General features: G+C 39.7%; 1 protein-coding gene across 1 annotated transcript in view; it reads right to left on the bottom strand.

Moving 5' to 3' along the window:
* EXOC2 (exocyst complex component 2) overlaps nt 1-12,093 on the bottom strand; it is a 914,329-nt gene that overhangs the window by 214,386 nt on the left and 687,850 nt on the right. The window contains 1 exon segment of the mRNA XM_053714663.1: nt 7,304-7,372. Within this exon segment, the coding sequence (XP_053570638.1) occupies nt 7,304-7,372 (69 nt within the window).

Below are 12,093 nucleotides of genomic sequence, written 5' to 3'. Positions count from 1 at the left end.
AGAATAAAAAAAAACTACATTTAAACACCACATACTCTTAACCATCTCCGTGGAGATGTTGCCTGTGCAACGGCAAAGAGAATGACTGCGGTGGGCGGAGCCTAGGAGGGACTATATGGCCAGCTTTGCTGGGACTCTTTGCCATTTCCTGTTGGGGAAGAGATATTCCCACAAGTAAGGATGACGCCGTGGACCGGACACACCAATGTTGGAGAAAACTCCCTTCCCCCCAGTGACAGTTGAAATAATCAAATCCATTTGAGAACCAAATAACTTATTACCTTGGAAAGAAAGAGATAGTAATCTAGACTTATATACCATGTCAGCATACCAATATCTGAGCCACAAAGCTCTTCTATCTAAAATAGCTAAAGACATAGATTTAACATCAATTTTGATGATATCAAAAATGGCATCACAGATAAAATGATTAGCATGTTGAAGCAAGCGAACAATGCTAGACAAATCAGGATCCATTTCCTGTTGCGCTAAACTTTCCAACCAAAAAGTTGATGCAGCTGCAACATCAGCCATAGAAATGGCAGGCCTGAGGAGCCAGAATATAAATAAGCTTTCCTTAGATAAGATTCAAGTTTCCTATCTAAAGGGTCTTTAAAAGAAGTACTATCTTCCATAGGAATAGTAGTACGTTTAGCAAGAGTAGAAATAGCCCCATCAACTTTGGGGATCTTTTCCCAAAACTCCAATCTAACTGCTCGCAAAGGATACGATTTTTTAAACCTTGAAGAAGGAATAAAAGAAGTACCAGGCCTATTCCATTCCTTAGAAATCATATCAGAAATAGCATCAGGTACTGGAAAAACCTCTGGAGTAACCACAGGAGGTTTATAAACAAAAACAGAATTTATGCTTACCTGATAAATTACTTTCTCTTACGGTGTATCCAGTCCACGGATTCATCCTTACTTGTGGGATATTCTCAATCCCTACAGGAAGTGGCAAAGCTGTCCATATAGCTCCCCTCAGGCTCCGCCCCCCCAGTCATTCGACCGACGGTTAGGAGAAAAAGGAGAACCATAGGGTGCAGTGGTGACTGTAGTTATTTTAAATTAAATTTGAACCTGACTTAAATGTCAGGGCGGGCCGTGGACTGGATACACCGTAAGAGAAAGTAATTTATCAGGTAAGCATAAATTCTGTTTTCTCTTACAAGGTGTATCCAGTCCACGGATTCATCCTTACTTGTGGGATACCAATACCAAAGCTTTAGGACACGGATGAAGGGAGGGAACAAGTCAGGTCACCTAAACGGAAGGCACCACTGCTTGCAAAACCTTTCTCCCAAAAATAGCCTCCGAAGAAGCAAAAGTATCGAATTTGTAAAATTTGGCGAATGTATGCAGTGAAGACCAAGTCGCTGCCTTACAAATCTGTTCAACAGAAGCCTCATTCTTGAAAGCCCATGTGGAAGCCACAGCTCTGGTGGAATGAGCTGTGATTCGTTCGGGAGGCTGCTGTCCAGCAGTCTCATAAGCCAATCGGATGATGCTTTTCAGCCAAAAGGAAAGAGAGGTAGCAGTCGCTTTCTGACCTCTCCTCTTACCAGAATAGACGACAAACAAGGATGATGTTTGTCTGAAATCTTTAGTTGCTTTTAAATAGAATTTCAAAGCACAAACCACGTCAAGATTGTGTAAAAGTCGTTCCTTCCTAGAAACTGGATTAGGACACAGAGAAGGAACAATGATTTCCTGGTTAATATTCTTATTAGAAACCACTTTTGGAAGAAACCAGGTTTGGTACGCAAAACAACCTTATCTGCATGGAACACCAGATAGGGTGAATCACACTGCAAAGCAGACAATTCAGAAACTCTTCGAGCAGAAGAAATGGCTACTAAAAACAAAACTTTCCAAGATAATAACTTAATATCTATGGAATGCAAAGGTTCAAACGGAACCCCTTGAAGAACTGAAAGAACTAAATTTAGACTCCAAGGAGGAGCCACAGGCTTGTAAACAGGCTTGATTCTGAAATGTTTGTCCAGAAAGGCGAACCTTAGGAACTGATGGTGATCTTTGTGGATAGGAATATGTAGGTACGCATCCTTTAGATCCACGGTAGTCATATATTGACCTTCCTGGATCATCGGCAAGATTGTCCGAATGGTTTCCATCTTGAAAGACGGAACTCTGAGGAATTTGTTTAGAATTTTTAGATCCAGGATTGGCCTGAAAGTTCCCTCCTTTTTGGGAACTACGAACAGGTTTGAGTAAAAGCCCAGTCCTTGTTCTGCAATTGGAACTGGGTGTATTACTCCCATTTTTAGGAGATCTTCTACACAGCGTAAGAATGCCTGTTTCTTTGTTTGGTCTGAAGACAAACGAGAAATGTGGAACCTTCCCCTTGGGGGAGAATCCTTGAATTCTAGAAGGTACCCCTGAGCAACTATTTCTAATGCCCAGGGATCCGGAACGTCTCTTGCCCAAGCAAAGAGAGAAAGTCTGCCCCCTACTAGATCCGATCCCGGATCGGGGGCTACCCCTTCATGCTGTCTTGGTAGCAGGAGCAGGCTTCTTGGCCTGTTTTCCAGCCCTGCAAGGGTTTCCAGGTTGCTTTGGGCTGGGAAGCGTTATCTTGCTTTGCGACAGCAGAGGTTGCAGCAGGTCCGCTCCTGAAGTTGCGAAAGGAGTGAAAATTAGCCTTGTTTTTGGCCTTAAATGGCCTATCTTGTGGAAGGGCATGGCCCTTGCCCCAGTGATATCTGAAATAATTTATTTCAGCTCTGGGCCGAAAAGGGTTTTCCCCTTGAAGGGAATATTTAACAGTTTCGTTTTGGACGACACATCCGCCGACCACGACTTGAGCCAAAGCGCTCTTCGCGCCATGATGGCAAAACCTGAGTTTTTCGCCGCTAGTTTAGCTAACTGGAGAGCGGCATCAGTGAAAAAAGAATTAGCCAGCTTTAGAGCATGAATTCTATCTATGACCTCATCGTATGAAGTCTCCCTCTGGAGCGACTCCTCCAGGGCCTCAAACCAAAAAGCCACTGCAGTAGTTACAGGAATAATGCAGGCAATTGGTTGAAGCAGAAAACCTTGCTGAACAAAAATTTTCTTCAGCAATCCTTCCAATTTTTTATCCATAGGATCTTTGAAAGCACAACTGTCCTCTATTGGTATAGTTGTACGCTTAGCAAGTGTTGAAACAGCCCCCTCTACCTTAGGGACCGTCTGCCACTCGTCCCGCCTGGGGTCGTTTATGGGGAACAATTTCTTAAAGATAGGGGGCGGGGGAACAAAGGGTACACCTGGTCTCTCCCACTCCCTAGTCACAATATCCGCCACCCTCTTTGGTAACGGAAATGCCTCAGTGTATACAGGGACCTCTAAAAACCTGTCCATCTTACACAATTTTTCTGGGACCACCATGGGGTCACAATCAGCCAGCGTAGCTAAAACCTCCTTAAGCAGGACGCGGAGGTGTTTCAGCTTAAATTTAAACGCTAAGGAATCTGAATCTGCCCGCTGAGAAACTTTTCCTGTTTCAGAAATTTCTCCCTCAGACAGACCTTCCCTCACTGCTACTTCTGAGTTTGTGAGGGTACTACAGATAAATCATCCAAAGCTTCTGATTGCTCATCCTCTGTATTTAATACTGAGCTATCGCGCTTTTTTAGAAAAACTGGCAGTTTGGATAAAAATGCTGCAAGGGAATTATCCATTACTGCTGCTAATTGTTGTAAAGTAATAGGGGCCAATGTGCTAGAGGTACTAGGCATCGCTTGCGCGGGCGTAACTGGTGTCGACACATGGGGAGAGGAAGGACTATCCTCATTACCCTCTGTTAAAGAATCATCTTGGGCTACATTTTTAAGTGTCACTGGATGTTCTTCAAAATGCTTAGATGTTTTAGCTCACTTTACACATAAATGCAATGGGGGTACCGCCATAGCTTTTAAACATAAAGAACAAGGTCTATCTGAAGTCTCAGACATGTTTGACAGACTTATACAGCACTACAATACAGAAAAAAATCACTTTTTGAAAAAAACGTTACTGTGTCTTTAAATAATAAAAAGCACACACTTTTTTACCAAATCACCAAAAAACATCCGATCTTTATGAAAATTTCACCACATGATCCTAATGCTTTGAAATGATTGCACACAAATTTTCAAATCAATTAACCCCTTATTGACCAAACCGGAGCAAATTGAAGTAAACAACCAGTTTAACACACTACAGCACGGTGCCACAGTCTTTGCTGTGGCCCTACCTTCCTTTAGGGTTATTTGTAGCAGAAATATAAGCCTCCTTGATGTCCTCCTGCACTCTCAGGACTCTACACGTGAAGCTGCATGAAGCTGTCTTGAAAATCAACTGTGCAACTGAGGCGCGAAAATGAGGCCCCCTCCCTCTTCAGTCCAAAATTATGGGGCCTTCCTGAGTCAGACTAGGCGTCTAATAATATGCCAGGCGTAATAAAAACCCCAAAAGTGTTACCAACGTTTCAAACACTTGAACAAATATAAGATTCCATTAATAAAATAATCGATTTAGCCCATCACAGTGTCTACCAGTATTTAAGCCCTTAACTGAAGCCATCCTATACTGCGTCTCAGAAAATGGCTCACCTTCCCTCATGGGGATTTCTGTCAGTCTTCTAGCATTACCAGGTCTTGTTAGAAATAAATGACTGAGCATACCTTAAGCAGTTAAGCCTGCAAACTGTTCCCCCCAACTGAAGTTCTCCGGTACTCAACAGTCCTGCGTGGGAACAGCAATGGATTTTAGTTACAACATGCTAAAATCTTTTTCCTCTCAGCAGAAATCTTCATCACTTTCTGCCTCATAGTAAATAGTACAAACCGGCACTATTTTAAAATAACAAACTCTTGATTGAAGAAATAAAACTCCAAATCTAACACCACAAACTTATTACCCTCCCGTGGAGATGCTACTTGTTAGAGCAGCAAAGAGAATGACTGGGGGGGCGGAGCCTGAGGGGAGCTATATGGACAGCTTTGCTGTGTGCTCTCTTTGCCACTTCCTGTAGGGATTGAGAATATCCCACAAGTAAGGATGAATCTGTGGACTGGATACACCAAGTAAGAGAAATGTAAACGTTTACTAGTTTTAATATCAAGTGGACTGGTTTCCTCAATATCCAATGTAATCAACACCTCTTTTAACATGGAACGAATATACTCCATTTTAAATAAATAAGTAGATTTGTCAGTGTCAATATCTGAATCAGATAGATCCTCATCAGAGGAGGATAATTCAGTATGTTGTCGGTCATTTAAAATTTCATCAACTTTATGAGAAATTTTAAAAGACCTTTTACGTTTATTAGAAGGCGGGATGGCAGACAAAGCCTTCTGAATTTCCTTAGCTATAAAAAAAATTATATTCACAGGTATATCATGTACATTAGATGTTGAAGGAACAACAGGCATTGTACTATTACTGATGGACACATTCTCTAGAGATATAATCTCCACAAATTTACAACAGATGCACTTAGCTTTGGTAGAACCGTTATCAGGCAGCAGGGTTCCAACAGTGGTTTCCGAGACAGGATCAGATTGAGACATCTTGCAAATGTAAGAGAAAAAACAACATATAAAGCTAAACTATAAATTTCCCTCCGACATAGAAAAAGACAAGAGGCATATAGGAATGGGGTTTTAAATAATGAAATTATTTGGAGCCAAGTATGACGCACAACTCAACAACCTTGTGCAAGGAACTCGGCGTCAACTAAGACGCCAGAAATGACGAATTTGAGTCATTGGACGTACCTTCGCGGCAACAAAAAATTCTCGCACCAAGAATAACGCAACACACTTTGGCATTTTGCGCCCTCGCGAGCCTAATTTTGCCCGCAAAATTGAATGAAAAAGCAGTCAAATGAAAAAAGAATATACCCCAGGTAAGAAAAATATTTTCCAAAATATGTTTTTTTCCCAAATATGAAACTGATAGTCTGCAAAAGGAAATATACATAAACCTGACTCAGGGCAAATATAAGTACAATACATATATTTAGAACTTTATATTAATGCATAAAGTGCCAAACCATAGCTGAGAGTGTCTTAAGTAATGAAAACATACTTACCGAAAGACACCCATCCACATATAGCAGATAGCCAAACCAGTACTGAAACAGTTATCAATAGAGGTAATCAGTAGAGGTAATGAGAGAATATCGTCGATCTGAATAAGGGAGGTAGGAGATGAATCTCTACGACCGATAACAGAGAACCTATGAAATAGATCTCCCGCGAGGAAAACCATTGCATTCAATAGGTGATACTCCCTTCACATCCCTCTGACATTCACTGTACTCTGAGAGGAATCGGGCTTGAAAATGCTGAGAAGCGCATATCAACGTAGAAATCTTAGCACAAACTTACTTCACCACCTCCATAGGAGGCAAAGTTTGTAAAACTGAATTGTGGGTGTGGTGAGGGGGTAATATTTATAGGCATTTTGAGGTTTGGGAAACTTTGCCCCTCCTGGTAGGATTGTATATCCCATACGTCACTAGCTCATGGACTCTTGCCAATTACATGAAAGAAATACAATTGCATTGTTTCAGTGAATATTAACTTTACAATTTACTTATCTTATGACATTTACTTTTGTCTCCTGGCATCCTTTGTGGTAGCATAACCTGTGTACCTTGAGGGGTGTGCAATTAGTGCTCTGTGGCAGCAGTGTTTGCAAAATATATAGCTTTGTTACAAACACTGAGCCTACCTAGGTATGCTGTTCAACAAAGGATACCAAAGGAACAAAGGAAATTTGACAACTGGAAGGTTTTATATATATATATATATATATATATATATATACACACATATATATATATATATATATATATATATATATATATATATATATATATATATATATACACACACACACACACTGCATAAACATACATTTTTGCATTGGTTATCTAAAAAATTTAACTTTAAATTTGACTTAAGTAAACTTTTATGAATCAGACAGAACATGGGAATTTAAATAACTTTCCCATTAATTTATATATTCTAATTCGCTTTGTACTCTTGGTATTCTTTGTTGAACAGCATAGCTAGGTAGGCTCAGGAGGAGTCGATCGGTGTCTGCACATATATATCCCTTGTCATTGGCTTGCCCAATGTGTTCAGCTGGCTCCCAGTAGTGCAATGCTGCTCCAAATTATACCAAGAGAATGAATCAAATTAGATAATACAAGTAAATTGGAAAGCTGTTCAAAACTGTATGCTCTGAATCATGAAAGAAAAACACTGGGTTTCGTTTGCCATTAAGAAACAGTTATGTCTCACCTTGAAGTCGTTTTGTCTTTGTCTTGCATTTTTCTTAGACTTTTCCACTTGGCCAGATTTTTCAGCTGTCTGAAAGCAAAACAAATTGAAAATCATGAATACCACATCAGGCAAACAAGTAAATAAATACAATTCCTCACATTACATTCTTTTTAATTATAAGACCAAATAACTTATAGTTTCTTGTTAGTTTTTTACTTCGCTGCCACGGTTACCTGCTGTTTTACTAATAACATTTTTCTTTTACCACTGCACACACATTCAGAATCTGCTAATGACTAATGATGTTACTAAAATATTGATAACATTTATTGCCAAAGTAAACATGTAGCAAGTAAGGTGATCAGTGATTCTATGCAGCAACAGTTTTAAATTGCTTGAGAGTCTTGAGTTTTGCTACAAAAGAAATGCATTTTTACATTCTAGCTATTCGCGTGTATTCATAGCACATTTAAAGGAAAACAAAATTGCAGAAAGAAAATGTTGTGTGTTAAATAATTTTTATTGCACTTTTACTTGCCTATAACTATCTGTTTAACCCCTGCTAAACCTGTCAACTCAAGAGAAGCAATTCACTACTAGGACCTGGATAAATACATCCAGAGAGCCAATGACAAGAGGCATGTGTGTGTCACCACCAATTACCAGTAAGCTCCCAGTAGTGCATAGCAGCTTCTGAGCCTTCCTTGGTATCCTTTTTTTCAAGTATTGGGTTCAAATTTGACAATAGAAGTAAATGAATAAGTCTGTATGCTCTATATAAAGCGTGAACATTTAATTTTGAGCCTATTATGTAAGAAATTTTTTTGTTCAGCTAAAGAAATACAACTAGAAAAACCATCCAAAATAAATCAAAATTAAAGGTATAGACTAGTCAAAATTAAACGTTCATGATTCATGACCATTTTTGGTTCAGCACCTGAGTAGCACTTTCTGACTGGTGTCTAAATGTAGCCAGCAAGCGCTACCCAGGTGCTGAACCAAAAATGGGCCGGCTTCTATGCTTACATTCAAATACAGATACCAAGAGAAAGAAAAAAACATAATTTATGTAAGAACTTACCTGATAAATTCATTTCTTTCATATTAGCAAGAGTCCATGAGCTAGTGACGTATGGGATATACATTCCTACCAGGAGGGGCAAAGTTTCCCAAACCTTAAAATGCCTATAAATACACCCCTCACCACACCCACAAATCAGTTTAATGAATAGCCAAGAAGTGGGGTGATAAGAAAAAAGTGCGAAAGCATATAAAATAAGGAATTGGAATAATTGTGCTTTATACAAAAAAATCATAACCACCACAAAAAGGGTGGGCCTCATGGACTCTTGCTAATATGAAAGAAATGAATTTATCAGGTAAGTTCTTACATAAATTATGTTTTCTTTCATGTAATTAGCAAGAGTCCATGAGCTAGTGACGTATGGGATAATGACTACCCAAGATGTGGATCTTTCCACGCAAGAGTCACTAGAGAGGGAGGGATAAAATAAAGACAGCCAATTCCTGCTGAAAATAATCCACACCCAAAATAAAGTTTAATGAAAACATAAGCAGAAGATTCAAACTGAAACCGCTGCCTGAAGTACTTTTCTACCAAAAACTGCTTCAGAAGAAGAAAACACATCAAAATGGTAGAATTTAGTAAAAGTATGCAAAGAGGACCAAGTTGCTGCTTTGCAAATCTGATCAACCGAAGTTTCATTCCTAAACGCCCAGGAAGTAGAAACTGACCTAGTAGAATGAGCTGTAATCCTTTGAGGCGGAGTTTTACCCGACTCGACATAGGCATGATGAATTAAAGATTTCAACCAAGATGCCAAAGAAATGGCAGAAGCTTTCTGGCTTTTTCTAGAACCAGAAAAGATGAAAAATAGACTAGAAGTCTTTCGGAAAGACTTAGTAGCATCAACATAATATTACAAAGCTCTAACAACATCCAAATTATGCAATGATTTCTCCTTAGAATTCTTAGGATTAGGACATAATGAAGGAACCACAATTTCTCTACTAATGTTGTTAGAATACACAACCTTAGGAAAAAATTCAAAAGAAGTTCGCAACACCGCCTTATCCTGATGAAAAATCAGAAAAGGAGACTCACAAGAAAGAGCAGATAATTCAGAGACTCTTCTGGCAGAAGAGATGGCCAAAAGAAACAAAACTTTCAAAGAAAGAAGTTTAATGTCCAAATGAATGCATGGGTTCAAAAGGAGGAGCTAGAAGAGCCCCCAGAACCAAATTCAAACTCCAAGGAGGAGAAATTGACTGAATGACAGGTTTTATACGAACCAAGTCTTGTACAAAACAATGAATATCAGGAAGATTAGCAATCTTTCTGTGAAAAAGAACAGAAAGGGCAGAGATTTGTCCTGTCAAGGAACTTGCGGACAAACCTTTATCTAAACCATCCTGAAGAAACTGTAAAAAATTCTCGGAATTCTAAAAGAATGCCAGGAAAAATTATGAAAAGACACTAAGAAATATAAGTCTTCCAGACTCTATAATATATCTCTCTAGATACAGATTTACGAGCCTGTAACATAGTATTAATCACAGAGTCAGAGAAACCTCTTTGACCAAGAATCAAGTGTTCAATCTCCATACCCTTAAATTTAAAGATTTGAGATCCTGATGGAAAAAAGGACCTTGCGACAGAAGGTCTGGTCTTAAAGGAAGAGCCCACGGTTAGCAAGAGGCCATCCGAAAAAGAATCCGTCCATGCTGGAGCTACCAGCAGAACAAACGAGAATTCCTTCAGAATCTTGGAGATTACTCTTGGAAGAAGAACTAGAGGCGGAGAGATATAGGCAGGATGATACTTCCAAGGAAGTGATAATGCATTCACTGCCTCCGCCTGAGGATCCCGGGGTCTGAACAGATACCTGGGAAGTTTCTTGTTTAGATGAGAAACCATCAGATCTATTTCTGGAAGTTCCCACATTTGAACAATGTGAAGAAATACCTCTGGGTGAAGAGACCATTCGCCCGGATACAACGTTTGACGACTGAGATAATCCGCTTCCCAATTGTCTATACCTGGGAAATGAACCGCAGAGATTAGACAGGAGCTGGATTCCGCCCAAACCAGAATTCGAGATACTTCTTTCATAGCCAGAGGACTGTGAGTCCCTCCTTGATGATTGATGTATGCCACAGTTGTGACATTGTCTGTCTGAAAACAAATGAACAACTCTCTCTTCAGAAGAGGCCAAGACTGAAGAGCTCTGAAAATTGCACGGAGTTCCAAAATATTGATCGGTAATCTCACCTCCTGAGATTCCCAAACCCCTTGTGCCGTCAGAGACCCCCACACAGATCCCCAACCTGTAAGACTTGTATCTGTTGAAATTACAGTCCAGGTCGGAAGAACAAAAGAAGCCCCCTGAACTAAACGATGGTGATCTGTCCACCACGTCAGAGAGTGTCGTACAATCGGTTTTAAAGATATTAATTGAGATATCTTTGTGTAATCCCTGCACCATTGGTTCAGCATACAGAGCTGAAGAGGTCGCATGTGAAAATGAGCAAAGGAGATCGCGTCTGATGCAGCAGACATAAGACCTAAAATTTCCATGCATAAGGCTACCAAAGGGAATGATTGTGACTGAAGGTTTTGACAAGCTGATATCAATGTTAGACTTCTCTTGTCTGACAAAGACAGAGTCATAGACACTGAATCTACCTGGAAACCTAAAAAGGTTACCCTTGTCTGAGGAATCAATTAACTATTTGGTAAATTGATCCTCCAACCATGATCTTGATGAAACAACACAAGTCGATTCATATGAGATTCTGTTAAATGTGAAGACTGAGCAAGTACCAAGATATCGTCCAAATAAGGAAATACCAATACCCTGTTCTCTGAATACAGACAGAAGGGCACCGAGAACCTTTGTAAAAATTCTTGGAGCTGATGCTAAGCCAAACGGTAGAGCCACAAAATTGGTAATGCTTGTCTAAAAAAGAGAATCTCAGAAACTTAAAGTGATCTGGATGAATCGGAATATGCAGATATGCATCCTGTAAATCTATTGTAGACATATAATGCCCTTGCTGAACAAAAGGCAGGATAGTCCTTACAGTTACCATTTTGAATGTTGGTATCCTTACATAACGATTCAATATTGATAGATCCGGAAGTGGTCTGAAGGAATTGACCTTCTTTGGTACAATGAAGAGATAGAATAAAACCCCAGCCCCTGTTCCAGAACTGGAACTGGCATAATTACTCCAGCCAACTCTAGATCTGAAACACATTTCAGAAATGCTTGAGCCTTTGCTGGGTTTACTGGGACACGGGAAAGAAAAAAATCTCTTTGCAGGAGGCCTTAACTTGAAGCCAATTCTGTACCCTTCTGAAACAATGTTCTGAAACCAGAGATTGTGAACGGAATTGATCCAAATTTCTTTGAAAAGAACGTAAACTGCCCCATACCAGCTGAGCTGGAATGAGGGCCGCACCTTCATGGGGACTTAGGAGCTGGCTTTGGGTTTCTATAAGGCTTGGATATATTCCAAAGTGAAGAAGGTTTCCAAACTGATACCGCTCCTGAGGATGAAGGATCAGGCTTTTGTTCCTTGTTGTGATGAAAGGAACGAAAACAATTATTAGACCTAAATTTACCTCAGATTTTTTATCCTGTGGTAAAAAAGTTCCCTTCCTTCCAGTAACAGTTGAGATAAAAGAATCCAACTGAGAACCGAATAATTTATTACCCTGGAAAGAAAGGGAAAGCAGAGTAGACTTAGAAGACATATCAGCATTCCAAGTTTTAAGCCATAAA

Source organism: Bombina bombina, chromosome 5 (genome assembly GCF_027579735.1).
Source record: "Bombina bombina isolate aBomBom1 chromosome 5, aBomBom1.pri, whole genome shotgun sequence".
NCBI classification, from domain to species: Eukaryota; Metazoa; Chordata; class Amphibia; order Anura; family Bombinatoridae; genus Bombina; species Bombina bombina.
The sequence above is the reverse complement of the archived record's forward strand: the minus strand, read 5'-3'. Positions and strand labels throughout refer to the sequence as shown.